A 15738-nucleotide genomic window follows, 5' to 3' on the forward strand; every position below is an offset into this window, starting at 1 on the left:
TGTGGCTGCTTTACTCTTCCCCTGGTCCTGCTGCTGCTAAGTCATGGGAAGTTGGGCTTAGGGCTTGTCTCCTCCAAACAGATCATGTGTAACCTACAGCACTGGATGCTATAAAAATGTGGTTAAGATTCCAACTTTAGAGTGTTAGCCTAAAATTGCCTTCTTCAATGCAATTCACAATTTAAAGCTTTAATGTGAAGCGTCATTAAACAGAACACGCATTCTATTTTATGTCCTTCTTGTTGTTGCCTGAAATATTCTAACAAGCCTTTGCAACTTTTTACTACTGAATTTCCTTATCACAATAAAATGTTTGGGCCTCCTCTAGTGTACAAGTGACCAGAAAGAAAACAGTCTTGTGTGAAGCTGAAACACTTAAGTTATCTCCCTCAAAAGCAAACAAAAACTGATCAAAATAATATTGCAGGGCCAGATGCATTCTCACAAAGATAAATCTTATGGAAATTAAGAGTTTTCAAAAAACAGGATTGTACCAATGATTCCTTAGACCAAAATAAAGGATGGGATGTTGTACTGGGGCAAGATGGTAGGTAAAAGGCAAGGGTGCACATTCCTAGTTGACTTTTTACTAGCGTGAAAGGAACATACTGATCAGGACATAATGAGGTGGGCCAGAGGATTACTTTTGTCTCCCTGGTTCAAGTCTGTACCTCCCTAGAGTGGCCTGCCTCATACATGGGGCACTACTAGGCTATATTAAGAAATCCACAATCTCAGGCAACACTTGAAGCGTAACACAAGACATTTATTTATACCTGCTTGTGCTTCGCTAAAGGGAGCCCAAAAAGGCCCTGCTCGCTCATTATTTCCTCCGCTGGGATGGCGGCTGTGCTTCCTCCATGTGTGCGGAGAGGTTGGTGGAGATTGCTGCGGTGAAACAACGGGAGATGTGGACTCCTAATAAAACAAAGGAAGTTTTAAAAATGTTATACTATGTACCTAAAACAATCTTCTAAAAACCACTTTCTTTAAGAACAAATTCTTTCTTAAGAACAGGTGGGATTTTAATACTAACAAAAAGATCAAGGGCACGGCAAATAATAAAACTTAGTGGGCACATTAAAACTTGTCATGCATTCAAATGAATATTGAAAATAAATAGCCAGTTCTTGTAATTTAGCCATATTAGATTTTGCCACTTATTTTTACTTATGGTATGTTATCAGAACCAGTTGTGTAATTCACTGGACTCATTTTCAGCTTGTTATATCATCTCCAAAAGTGAAACCGTTTCATTATTGCTAAAGCTCCTATTACTAGGAAACAAATAAAAGATTTAGAAAAACAGGCCTTACTTGCAGACTTTGGATGCCATGGTAAATTGTTAGTCAACACAGTGGTACCTCTGGATATGAACGGGATCTGTTCTGGAGCCCCATTCACATCCTGAAGCGAACGCAACCCACGTCTGCGCAGGTCATGATTTGCCGCTTCTGTGCATGCACGAGACGTCATTTTGACCGTCTGCACATGCACGAACGGCGAAACCGTCACCGTGGAGTGCAACCTGAAAAGGCTCAACCTGAAGCAACTTCAACCCGAGGTATGACTGTACCTACCCATGATTGCCACCAAACTAAAATGCTACTGGTAAAATATAGTACTGGTTATAAAAATGATCATGAAGATTGTAACGAAATCTCATCTCGCTCTCCAAATAAGAGTACCTAGACAGAATTGCATGCAAGTGTCTGGAAAAAAATGACAGGATAGAGAGCTGAATCCAAAGAAGGCCACTCTTGCAAGGATGTTTCATATCCCCTACATGGGGATGCCTTTGAAGATGACTTTGAAACTTCAATTGGTCCATAATGCAGTGGCCAGACTGGCTTATCCTAGCCTTTTTCTAGAATATGGGTGCATCATGTAAAGAAAAAAAGATGTACAAAGACCTAAAGCACTAACAAAGACCTCTCAAGGAGCTTTAGTTGTAACTTAGCTGCAATAGTATGAGCAATATAGTGTAATTTCTCTTAAATAAAGGGGGGGGGAGCAATATACTCAAACTAGCGTGCTTGCGAAATCAGCTTGCAGCCAAAATTGTAAGACTAGTTTGACAACACAATCTGTAGCAGCAAATTTAGTTTTTGACCTGCATGCAAAGTTACAAGGTATAATAAGTGATTCTATTCTGTTTGGCACCAGGGATGGAATTCAACATAGCACTAAATGGGGTACACATGTGGGGAATGAGGTTCATTTGTACAATGGGGCTTCTGCCTCCCTCTGCACACACACTTTGTTCTGGAGCTTCTTCCCCTAAGCTTTCACAGCCAGATTTATAAAACAAATAAATCACTGCTAAACTTGCACTGCCCTTTGTATTTTAACATAATTACAGAATCACAATATAAAAACCATTAAGGATACATAAAAACATTAGTCAGTCTTTATATTTCATTACCTGTTGATCTGTTGTTGGACGTTGCTGGACGACATCATGGCTCACAGAGCCTTTTTTAACTTGTATTCTACCTGGTGGGGGAGGAATCGCACCTGAATAGGAGGATGGGTTATCAGGATCTGAAGAATACAACGATGAATGCCTCAGTTCCTGCTCATTCTTTGACATGACAAATCTGGGCAGGGGGAGGTCCTTGACTGTTAAAACAACACCACACATGATTATTATAAGACACTTAAGTTACAAAATGTTTTGATTCCCCATTAAAATATTATTTTCTTGAGAGTTGCTATCAAGATTGTTGCAAGCTGGAACAGTTCCTGCTACAGCCAATGTCTGTTCTATGCAGGCACTGGCTTTGACAGGAGCTGCTCCATCACACAATGATGAAGAAACAGGTGCTTATTCTGTCGGAACGATCTTTAAAGGGTTGGAAAATGCTTTCCTGCATTTCCAAGCCTTCCTGCCCATCCTTTCAAGCTCTGATTGCATGGCAGGCTTTGTAAGTGGCAAAGGGTTTTGACAGGTGGGCAGGGTAACTCACCTGCCAATCATGTGACAACATAACTATGTTGTGTGATTGACTGGTAGCTTGCCACACCCATTTGTCAAAGTTGGCCTATGGGGTGGGGCCAGCTAAAGGCTTGGTCCCTGAAAATAAAAAGATTCCCCATCCCTGTATTAACCATATAAAACCAATAGAGTATTCAAATAATTCAAAATTACAATCAAGATTCTGACAATTCAGTTTAAGAAAGAATTAACAGCTCAAACTTTGAAGCCAACTTGAATTTTCCACCTTAGTGACTACAGATGGACATTAGCATGCTAAATATTTCATAGACAGATATTTTTCAACACCCACAGAAACCTTTTATATTTCTCTTTAATACACCTCCCTCCAAGCAATGAGAGCATACAACCTGAAAGCCAAGAGCTGCCCCCCTAAAAAAAACCAACTTGTTTTATGTGATCACCAGGACCATGGCAATGCTGACCACTTGTTTTCACTTGTTTTCACTTTAAAAAAAATATCTTAACAGTTGTGCAGAAAGTTCTGAAAAGCAACTGTCAGTTATAAATTACTGAAATAGGAAGTAAATAAAAGTTATGTACTGATCTGAATTGCAGCTCATCTTATATATGTCAAGCTCCAAACCACTTGAAGTTCTATGGGTCAAATGCACTAAGAGGTTCAAGGTGGGCAACTTCTATAAGAGAAGGCAGCAGTTTTCAGCATTTGCTTCTACTAATATGTGGTACCTCAACATCAAATACAGTGGTGCCTCGCAAGACGAAATTAATCCGTTCCGCGAGTCTCTTCGTCTTGCGGTTTTTTCGTCTTGCGAAGCACGGCTATTAGCGGCTTAGCGGCTTTAAGAAAAGGAAACAAACTTGCAAGAACTCTCGTCTTGCGAAGCAAGCCCATAGGCAAATTCGTCTTGCGGAACGACTCAAAAAACGGAAAACTCTTTCGTCTAGCGTGTTTTTTGTCTTGCGAGGCATTCGGGGCACCACTGTACTATAATAACTTAATTGTGAGGTAACAAAGAGAGGAACACCAACTCTGTTTGACAAGCAGAAGACTTACATCTTCGGATGATACCCAGCTCTACCTCTCTTTCAAATCAGAACCAGTGAAGGCAGTGAAGGTCCTGTGTGAGTGCCTGGAGGCGGTTGGAGGTTGGATGGCGGCTAACAGATTGAGGTTGAATCCTGACAAGACAGAACTACTGTTTTTGGGGGACAGGAGGCGGGCAGGTGTGGAGGATTCCCTGGTCCTGAATGGGGTAACTGTGCCCCTGAAGGACCAGGTGCGCAGCCTGGGAGTCATTTTGGACTCACAGCTGTCCATGGAGGCACAGGTCAAATCTGTATCCAGGGCAGCTGTTTACCAGCTCCATCTGGTACGCAGGATGAGACCCTATCTGCCTGCGGACTGCCTCACCAGAGTGGTGCATGCTCTGGTTATCTCCCGCTTGGATTACTGCAATGCGCTCTACGTGGGGCTACCTTTGAAGGTGACCCGGAAACTACAACTAATCCAGAACGCGGCAGCTAGACTGGTGACTGGGAGCGGCCGCAGAGACCACATAACACCGGTCTTGAAAGACCTACATTGGCTCCCAGTACGTTTCCGAGCACAATTCAAAGTGTTGGTGCTGACCTTTAAAGCCCTAAATGGCCTTGGTCCAGTATATCTGAAGGAGCGTCTCCACCCCCATCGTTCTACCCGGACACTGAGGTCCAGCACCGAGGGCCTTCTGGCGGTTCCCTCACTGCGAGAAGCCAAGTTACAGGGAACCAGGCAGAGGGCCTTCTCGGTAGTGGCGCCCGCCCTGTGGAACGCCCTCCCACCAGATGTCAAAGAGAACAACAACTACCAGGCTTTTAGAAGACATCTGAAGGCAGCCCTGTTTCGGGAAGCTTTTAATGTTTGATGTATTATAGTATTTTAATATTCTTTTGGAAGCCGCCCAGAGTGGCTGGGGAAGCCCAGCCAGATGGGCGGGGTATAAATAAATTATTATTATTATTATTATTATTATTATTATTATTATTATTATTATTATTAAACAGATACAGAGTTGTAAAAGCATACTATTCCTCATGAGGAGGATTAAAAAAAGATCATTCTAAGCAAAGAAAAGAGCTTGTTTACGCTAACTGGGTTTTTTAAAAAAACTTATTAGAATAGCAGACCTTTTTGCCATCTTTTCAAGTTTCAAAAGCAGTTAGCTATTCAGACTTAAGTCCTGTTGTTGAGGAAACACAAATTCAAATGCCCCTTGGTATACGCTACCTATCGCAAAGCTCTTTGTTCTGGTAAATAGACACATTTTTGACACCAATAAAAAAGAGTGTGTTATGAGTGCTAACCTGGGTATTACCCAGTTCATTTTTTTCTGTCCCAACAGATACAAAAAATGAGTATAAAGGCCACCAGCCATCATTACTTTATTTCTGCCTCAGTTCCTTTATCTCATTTTTACCTTTACACATGACATAAACACACTAAGTTAACACAGTCTGCAGACTGGATCAAGTGAAAATAATAGGCAGACCTAAGTAGCCGAAATTTCTGATGACATCCAACTAAGAGCTTCTCATTTTTAACTTTCAATCAGAAGTCTAAACCTCCTAGAATATAACCATAGGTTTAAAACCTAACTATTATTTGAAGGAAAGCATATAGTCTGACATTTAAAGTCCAAAATTGTCAATGAATTGGGACATTGGTGTTTTTTCCACTTTGGGAATATCATTTTTTTTTATCCTTAGAGTAGAGCTGCTTGCAATGGCATTAAAAACAGTCATGCAAGAAAAGTTCTTATTAGAGGAAACTTCCTTTAGAGGAAGAGATGTTTAAGAAAACATCAGAGGAATCATGTCAGTGGTATATGCTGGTAGAGGAGTATCAGACAAGAGCCATATTTTAATAACCTAGTCAATTATATTTCAATACTTATTTCAAGGCTTACCAGAATTCAAGCTTTCCATTCGCAGTGGAAACCCAGACTGAGCCACTGCAACCAGTTTCAAAGCAATGTAGAATTGGCTTCTTCCAAAGTATCCAAGTCTTGTTGCACCACAAAGTTCCATGATCTAGAGAAAACCGAAACATCCAGCAAAATGAATATAATAAATTTGGTGAAGTAGAAACATTAGTTCACTGTACTCTATATATGCTTGCCAATAAATACTATGCTATAATATCATAAATGCAGTAGTTTTCTATTAAACTATGGTAGGGGAAAAAATGTTCTCATTCTCCTGCACAGTGATTCACTTCAATTCCACTGGTCTCATTCCCAATACCTTCACTATGTTTGCTATAATGGCAAATAATTTTGGTTGATCTCTCTCTTGCCCACTATAACAAATACCAGTTCCCTTATTAAACATCTGATGTACTGTATTATTGCATTTTAATTGCAATCTGTGGCCAATATTTAAATTAAACTGAACACCTAGCTTTTCATGTCCTTGTTCACATATTCCTCTTAAATCTTGTTTTTTTCCTTCCTGACACTATCCCAATACCAATATGAATATTTGTTTCAGTCAGCAACCCATAACTGCTCCTCAGAACAAATTTATCTTACTGCTCTACCCAATTGTAATCAAAGTATGACTTGTGCAAAGTTCAACTCCTAAGAATCAATTCTGCTTTTATTTTTTAAAAAATGTGGGGGAGGAAGAGTTATTTTTTATTTACAATGTTAAATGTTTGTCTGTATGCAGCATAATGATGTTTGCTAGGGACAAATGTAGCTTGATGAGGCTCTTAAAAAGTCAGCATAAACTTAAATTAGTTATATACTGTAGAGTGTTCTCACTGCTGAGCTGCCCCACTGGAATATTGAAACAAAAGGGTCATAAGCCATACAAAATGCTGCCAACAAATCACAGTGAATTAAATTAGGCTGTACGCACAACTCAAGCAGCCCTTCACTCCTAGAGATAGAGGAGCAAATCAGGGACTGCTTAAGCTGTCTGCACCAGCATGCAACTCATGGTTTGCTGGCATCATTATATGTGACTGTAGCCATTGTCTGTTTAATATAAACATAACTAACAAAACCCCTGCTATGTAAGGTACAAAAAAGTTAAATTTAATGCAATATGACAGAAAAATGGTGTCCCAGACACAATATAAGAAGACTGATTTTTAAAAAAACACACACATTAAAAATGCCACCCAATTACCATTTGTTGTACTATATAACATACCACAGTGTAAATGGGAAGATGTATTTTTGACAACACGCACAACAGTATTTTATTACATTGTCACGTACGCAAGCTATAGCTTATACTTCAAAACTTACACTTCACAAAGCTATTGTGTGCAACAGTAACCATGCAAATTAGTTAAGTGTATGCTGTGGCCTGAAATAAAGGATTTTTTGAGACTGTCATGGGTCTGTGTACCACACACACTCTCTAGAACTGCAATAGCATTAGGATCCTAGAAGTTCCACAACCATAACTGTACCTCTGAATACTGCCATCTCTACCAACCATAAAGCAGTAAATTAAAATACCGTCTACCTTGGCTCCCAAACACGTTGGCTCCTGAACAAATCGGATCCCGAATGATCAAATTCCAGAAATGGGTGTTCTAGTGTATGAATGATTTTCGGAAGCCGAACATCTGGCATGGCTTCCAATTGGCTGCAGGAGCTTCCTGCAGCCAATCGGAAGACGCACTTTGGTTTCCAAACATTTTGGAAGGCCTTCCGGAACGGATTCCATTCGACTTCCAAGGTATGACTGTAAACCTACAACTAATTTTATTCTACTACTAGCACTAGCACCTATATAAATCTTTACTGATGCTATGAGCAAGTGTACTTGTATAATAACACTGGAAGGACATATGTAGGATCTGGTTTTATTGGATTTGACAGGAGAAACAATCGAGAATGAGCAACCAACCAGTCACAACTTTCCCCAATATTTGCTGACTGAAAGCTGCACTGCGAGAGTTATCATCTGGAGCAGGTTTTGGAAGGGTAATTGTGTGTGTGTGTGTGTGTGTGTGTGTGCGCGCGCGCGCCTTCTTCTGCAGATGGATACATTCTATCAATACACTACCAACTTGATACCTCCCATAGTTTTCTACAAACACAATGAGCATGTTGTTCTGTGAAAGATATTACAGTACATTTCCCTATTATTTTGACAGCCTTAGCAATACCCCAGCAGAACATAGATAAAGCATGACAGGTGCCATCTATGGTGTTCATTAGGGCTGGGCAATATCTGGTTTTCAATATTGCGATATATCACCAGCTAACATTGTGATATACCAATATATCATGATATCTGAAATAAGATGGAGCTACATAGAGGCGAACATGGTAATGTCCTGGCAACTGCTACCAAGTTACATGTCTAAATCACCACATACTGATGAAACCATCACTTTCATCAGCAGGCAAGCCAAAATGCATCCAAACAAGACTTTGGTTTTGAGCTTGGATGCCAAATGGTACAATCCAAAATACAGTGGTGAGTCACAGAGAATACAAATATGAGAAAACAACAACAACAAAAATAAATTTGATATATATAATTATATGAAAATTAACTCAATGATGGCATGCTTCAACTAAACCATGAAATATTTCTGAAGAATCTATTAATGTTCTATGCAGTTTTAGGGGCAAATTTAAAATTTACAAAAGTAGTAGGTTTAGTAACAATATTAATTAAACTTGATTATGATTAACAATGTAATCTGTTTTCTACTAATTTAAGAGTAATTTATGTAATTTACTAATGTCAAGTTGCATCTCCTCCACTCAGAGGGCCAACTGCAATTCTATGCATGAGTAAGCAAGCTCCACTCAGTTCAACTAAACCTACTTCTACTTTCCTGGGAATAAGCCCCACTGAATTCAGTAGGGCTTACTTCTGAGTAGACAGGCATTTGCTTGCACTGCTTAATGACAAGCACCCACCCTCACCATCACTCTCACCTCACAACAACCACGCAATCTCCCATTCAGCATAAGGCAGCAACTGTTAAATCTCCCCCCCTTTATTTCTCCCTATTATGACACAGAAGCCGGCCCCCCAAAATCCCCCATCCCACCAACCTCTCCCTTTTTATCAAAAGGAAGGAGGACAGGCAGGAGAGAGAGAGAAGCGATTCGCAAGCACACACACACACACACACACACACACACACATATACACACAGGCAGAAGGGAAGACTGGAGTAAAGAAAAAAAGAGTTAAATAACAGGACAATATTTTTTGTTCTTATGCTGAAGAAAATAACCCCCGTTTTTTCTTTCCTGGGGGTAGGGAAGGGGGAAGGGGAAAGGGAGCTCGCAGTAAAAAGCCCTGAGCCATCTCAGACCAACATCTCTGTAAATCACACCTACCAGCCTGACAAGCTGGCTACTAGCCTACTTTAAGCAAGCAGAAGCTAATGGCCAGTCTTTTAAGTTTCTGCTGCTGGCTGGCTGCCTGCTGCTTTCCCAGCTACGTTCGTAACATAGTGGTACCTTGGGTTACAGACACTTCAGGTTACAGACTCCGCTAACCCAGAAATGGTACCTCGGGTTAAGAACTCTGCTTCAAGATAAGAACAGAAATCACATGGCGGCAGCGCAAGGCCCCATTAGCTAAAGTGGTACCTCAGGCTAAGAACAGTTTCAGGTTAAGAACGGACCTCCAGAACGAATTAAGTTCTTAACCCGAGGTACCACTGTAGTCACCTGCTTTTGCAGAGGACGCGGAAAGAAATATAGTGACTGCTACAGCTGCTCTTGTGAGTTGCTGCAGGAGGCAGCAGAAGCACTAAGAAGCCTACACGGTTTTCTCAAAATTGCAATGTTTGCCAGATAACATTTTATGAAACCGTTATCGTTATGTGGACTTCATAACCGATTCTGAATGATATATTGAAAAATTGCCCAGGTCTAGTGTCCATTAGTTATGGTAATCCTAGTTCCTTTAGGGGAATAAACTTTGAGACAACTCGGTTTTCCACATTCTGGATTTTGTTTTGTAGGTATGTAAAGCATGCATGCTAACAGCCATCCTCTATAATGCAAATGTTTTCTAGACTTTTTAAAAATGCTTAATTGAGTCACTTGAATTAGTAGAATGCTTGAACTATTGCTTACAATAGCAGATAACCCACATACATTTACATATGGATCAACGTTCCAGTTCAATGAATAGCAGCTAAACATGACCCACCTTTAAAAACAAAACAATCTTGCTGCACCAGATGTACCTGCATTCCACCTTTCTACAAGTAACATAGTTTTCTAAAAATACTGTCAAAGATAAGCTGGTTCAAAAGTTAAAAATTAAAGGAAGAGCTCACTTACTGAACTTACTGAAATTCAGAACTTATTTGTACTCATTTAAAAATACGTAGTATTTGGTATTTCTTTTCTAGTTATTTACAATTCACTGTTAAATGTCAAAGAATTGCAGGCACAACCAGCTCTTGCGCTCTATGAGAATGTGCTCAACTGCCTGATCAAAGAAAGCCCAGAGTAGCAGCCTAAGTAGGTTTTTAATCGCCTCTCCTTTGGCCCGATCCAGCAGGATTCCTCTTATTTTCTTAACTTCCTTACTTACCAACTTCCTACAACTCCTGTTGAAACAGAATCATGGCCAAAGTTTTCCTAGATTATTCTACTTACTCTTATGCTGCTCTGCACCAATTGTCTCTCAATGTAACTTGATTTACATTTTTACTGATAATGGGCTTCCTCCTTTGGAGCTTGATCCTGACAGATAACTGAACATTTCGCTTATTTATTTAACAGCATTTTAAAATCACTTAACATTTAAAATAGCTTAACCAACAACAAAAATACAAACAATGGAACATCATCACACATGAATTTAACAGCAAAATGTAAAACAACATTTGCTATTCAGAGAAAAATATAGAGAAATACAGAGAGACTAAAGTTATCAGCCAGCTAAGTTAAGACACGGATCCTCACAGTTAGAGTCACTAAGGCAGCACTTGGGCCTGCTAAAATTGGTGGGGCAGTTGGATATCAGCTGTTTAATTTGCTATTCTACTTAGATGAGCTTCACAACATACACCCGACTGCAGAGAGGCTGAACCAGAATGTCTTGACTTAAAACTAGTACAACTGCTGATGCAATCCTGTTGCCAGGCACACAAATGATCCTATGATGTTCCACTTCTGTTTCCTATAAGACAAGGTTATTACCCTCCACACACTTTTAAGGGTCACTGCACATATGACCTTTTACAACAGATTTTAAGCTGCATATACACTGTGTGAAATTGATGGCAGTGTAAGTTTTGCTGTAAATGCACAGCTCTAATACAAGAATGTTCATATATGTGTATACATTGCAAAGTAGTTACTTTCTTGTACACATGGTTAAACTGATAGGATGTATCTAGCATTCAATGTCAGCTATTCCTTGTCTTACTTTTTTAAACCAGAGAAAGGAGAGATACAGGGATACTTGGCCAGATACTGGAAACCAAATTTAATCTGACATAGAGACCTTAAAGTCGCCAGTTTTGCCATGGCTAAAATCCTATGTACACATGCTTTGAAATAAGACCTATTTATGTCAGTGGAATTTTCTTTCTAGTAAATATGCTCAGGATTGTGTTGTAAGATGTACAGCATGGAGTTACATCCTCTACGGACCCATGAATTTCTTTTTATGTATATCCAGACCAAGATTCTCTAACGTACGAGTAGTGCTTCACAGAAATATTAACTTTTAAGGCTCCATAGAGCAGTGTGGCAGCTGAGAGCACTGGGTGAACAGTTTTATCATTATCAAGAAACATAGGAGATGGTGTTAGCAGTATGATCTAAAGTAGTTATTCTAGTAAAACCTCTCCATGTTGACAATTGTCATTTCAAGACACTGACAAATGAAAGCTTATAAAGAACAGTGATGAACATGCCAAGTACGGCATGCTAGTTTTAATAATATAAAGATTTTTAATTCCACCTCCAGCATATTGTTTTTAGCCAGACAGCAAAGCACTTAATGCTCCTAATGAACGTGAAGTGCTTTATACGAAGATTATACACAAGTGTACTCATTTTGCAGACTATAGTAGTTGTGGGTCTCATTCAACTGTAACTAAAGACTGACTCCCTTTGGACATAGCATCTGTGTCCAGAGACAAACAGGCAATAGTTTGCCAGATAAGTTATCTATTAGATGAACTCCAATTACGTCAAGCTTCAAGGCCTTCTCCATATTTTACAAGCTGAAGCACTACAAACATGATAGCTTCTCTGTATGTGCTTTTTGCCAACAGCTTTGTAATACACAGGGCAGACTTAACGATACTCAAACAATGTAACACAGCCATTACTTCCCAGCTAGAACTCAGTATTCCTCATGAGAACCCTGCCACTACATGCTCACATTTTAAATCTATACATTTTAAAGAACTTTACTAAATGTCTGTTAACATGTGTATTGCAAATTAATGACAAACTGAAACATTTGAGAGGGGCCAGTGTCTCAGAATAACCTGCTTGTTGCAATTTAGGGTTTAATATTAGAATGGTAACCAAGTCACACATTTCTGTGTCTGGACACTTATGTGAGTCATAGACTACCCCAATAACTTATATTATGATTCTTATTATTTATTTCCTACATCATCCTTTCTTTTAAGGAGCTCAAGTTGGTGTGCATGGCTTTCCCCTCTGCATTTTATCCTAACAACTGTGAGAGATACGTAGTGGCTGGCCCAAGGTCACCCTGTGAGCTTCAGGGCCAAGTGGGGTTTCGAACCCTAGGCTCATAGGCCATAGTCCAACCCTCTAACCATGAAACCACAGCGGCTATTGCAACTGAGCACTCTGGTCCAAGTCATTAAAGTGAATCAGTCACATAAGTGAAAATAAGAAGCAACTATAGTTCAGCATGCACCACATAGTTCTTTGGGCCATCAGGGAAGCTCCTAGAAAACAGGAAACAGAACTGCTGCACTAAACTTAATTTCACAACAGCAAAGTATCAAGGCTCTGGAGTTCAGAGAACTGATACAACAAAATTAGTGTTGTCCAAATTGGGCAGTACAGTAATAATATTAAACTGACCTAGTAGCACATGTATGTAAAAGCAAATTTCCATACTTTCTTCAGGCCAGGGTCACTTCAATACTTCCTCCCAAGATGTACAAACAAGGTTGTTTCCTGTGCAGTGCCCAAACTACCTAGAACTGTAGAGCTGGAAGGCACCACAAGGGCCATCTAGTCCACCCACTAGAAATCTAAATTCCCAGAGAACAAACCAAGCAGCAATCACGTACCTTGAACTTTACAAGTTTTACCACTCATTTTCCCCTTGCTACTTAAAAATATGGGATACACACACACACACACCCATTGACAAAACCCTCTTGGATACACTGTGTTATGTACATACCTATGCTATGCGTTGTAATAAGTGAAATAAGGAATACCTCCAAGGGGAACATCCCCTGCACCCGAGGGTGCCAGAGTCTAAGTCCCCCACTACACCACGTTTTTCTGTATGCCCCTTTTTTTAAAAAAATAAATAAATATTCCCTCCTATTCCGCCATAGCTAATACCCTCAGCGCAACCCATCGCGGGGCAGGAAACCCTCCGCAGCCACCCCCGAGTAGGGGGCCCAGGGTGGGTGTGTGGACGTGGGAAGGGTGGGGGACGGAACGTGTCGGTGGTGTGGGGGGAGCTGGGCACGTACCTCGCTCTCCACCCCCACCCACCCCCTTCGCCGCCCCCTTGAGGACGGAGCCTGCCGCCCCTGGGATCGAGGGGGTCACGGGAGGGAGAGGCGGCGACGGCGGCGGGTTTACCTGCAGGACCACCTCGCTGGGCAGCTGCGCGGCGCGGAAGAGCTCGAGGACCCTCCCGTTGGACGCCACTTTCTTGGTGCTCTCGGTGTCGCAGTACGAGAAGAGGTCGCAGTAGTAGCGCTGCTCGGTCTCGCTCAGCGTCAGACCCTCCATCTTACGCCAGCCCGGCCCGGCCCCGGCCCTGCCCCGGGAATCGATCCTGCCACTGGGCGGGGCGGAGGGACGGACGACGGACGGCAGGGGAAACAAACGGACGGACGCGGGGCCGCGCTCGCACGCGCGGGAGCCACCGCTGGCAGCGGCGGCGGCGGCTCCGTGAGGAAACGGCCGTGAGGGGGAGGGGTCGGGAGGGGGGCGGAAGGAGAGAGAGGGGGCGCGTGCGCTCTCTCGCTTGCGCGCGCGCGCCGCCTCAGCTGTTGCTTGTTGATCTCGCGGAGCCTTCCTTAAAGGAGTTGGGGAGGGCAAGGCGGAGGAAGCGCCGCGACACCAGGGGGAAGGGGGCGTGGCGTTCAAAAGGGAGGAAGAAGAAGAGAAGGGGTGTGTGCGCGCGCATGTGTGTGTGTGAGGGACTCCCGTTAAAAAAAGTTTTACGGACGTCTCTCCTTGGACGTAGCCACGCTCTCTCGGCCTGGCGGAACTCGCGCGCAACTACGGACCCGTCTTAACTCTGTTGCTGAAAAAAAAGGGGGGGGGGAAACGCCTCCAGAAGCCGCCCGTGGGACCCGGATGCGAAAATAGGCTGACGCGCGTAGTGTGTCATGCATGGTTCCCCTCCAGCTTGCTGATAAATCTGCTCCTGCGTTTCTCTCTCCCCACCCCCACCTGGCGGTGTGGAGGGACAACTGCAGCCTCTTTCCACTTTCCCTAGCACCGATAAGGGCCGGTGTTTTTTTTTTTGCCGCCGTGCCGTTTGAGAAGCGGAAGCAGCGCTGGAGCCCTGGTGATTTTTGAAGCGAAGAGAGCAGAGCAAAGTGCGGGAATGTAGCTTATTTGCAAGCCTGTGACCTGCGCATCCTTTGAACATATAAAGTGTGGAGGAAATTCCTGCCCCTTGTGAATTTGTCCCCAGCGAACTCAAATTCCCGCCCCCTTCCTTTAAATTCTGCTTGGCTCTGGTTCACATTTGGGGAAAACAAAAATCAAATTGGTTTCTGTTTGTTTTCTCTGGATTGTCACCTAGGAATTGCCTTTCATGAATTCCGCTGCAGTGAACTCAAAATCCCCATTGCCGCCCTTTTAATACTAGTTGGCTCTTATTTACATTTAGGGAAACAACATGCAGATTTAGAAGCTACTGTATTATTGTTCTAGTCTAGACCATGGGTAGGCAAACTAAGGCCCAGGGGCCAGATCCAGCCCAATTGCCTTCTAAATCCGGCCCGTGGATGGTCCAGGAATCAGCATGTTTTTACATGAGTAGAATGTGTCCTTTTATTTAAAATTCATCTATGGGTTATTTGTGGGGCCTGCCGGGTGTTTTTATAGGAGTAGAATGTGTGCTTTTATTTAAAATGCATCTCTGGGTATTTGTGGGGCATAGGAATTCATTCATTCCCCCCCCCAAAAACAAAATATAGTCCAGCCCTCCCCAAGGTCTGAGGGACAGTGGACTGGCCCCCTGCTGAAAAAGTTTGCTGACCCCTGGTCTAGACCCATGTGCATAGCCAGGGTTTATGTTGGGGGGGGGAGAACCTCAGTTAATTGTTTTTATTGATTTACTTGGTTTAGGGGGGCACCTGCCCCGGTGGTCCCCCTTGGCTACACCCATGTCTAGGCCCTATCATTTAGGATTTGTGCTCCTGTTTTAAGCAAAACCTCCGCCCATATAAACCCATTGTCAATAACGTACATAGGTGGAAGCCCTCTTGGAGTCTTGTGAAATATTTTCCTCCAGCCATTTATTGCAGCCAAAGTGTAAATGTTGCATTGGGTTGTGGGAGAAACTTTTTTGTTGACTTCTAACTATTGTTT

General features: G+C 42.2%; 1 protein-coding gene across 6 annotated transcripts in view; it reads right to left on the reverse strand.

Moving 5' to 3' along the window:
* REPS1 (RALBP1 associated Eps domain containing 1) overlaps positions 1 to 14444 on the reverse strand; it is a 39370-nt gene extending 24926 nt beyond the window's left edge. For 2 of the 6 annotated variants that reach the window (XM_081187878.1, XM_081187876.1), the window contains exons 1-4: positions 13768 to 14434; positions 5908 to 6031; positions 2426 to 2622; positions 777 to 918 (exon numbers count right to left, since the gene is read on the reverse strand). In XM_081187878.1, the coding sequence (XP_081044004.1) occupies positions 777 to 918; positions 2426 to 2622; positions 5908 to 6031; positions 13768 to 13920 (616 nt within the window). In that variant the 5' untranslated portion in view covers positions 13921 to 14434. Of the gene's footprint in view, positions 1 to 776; positions 919 to 2425; positions 2623 to 5907; positions 6032 to 13767 lie in introns of all 6 variants that reach the window. The other 4 variants (XR_014006345.1, XM_081187877.1, XM_081187879.1 and 1 more) reach the window with 4 other exon arrangements.
* Positions 14445 to 15738: the final 1294 nt, after the last annotated feature.

Source organism: Podarcis bocagei, assembly GCF_964188305.1.
Source record: "Podarcis bocagei genome assembly, chromosome: 3".
Classification (NCBI taxonomy): domain Eukaryota; kingdom Metazoa; phylum Chordata; class Lepidosauria; order Squamata; family Lacertidae; genus Podarcis; species Podarcis bocagei.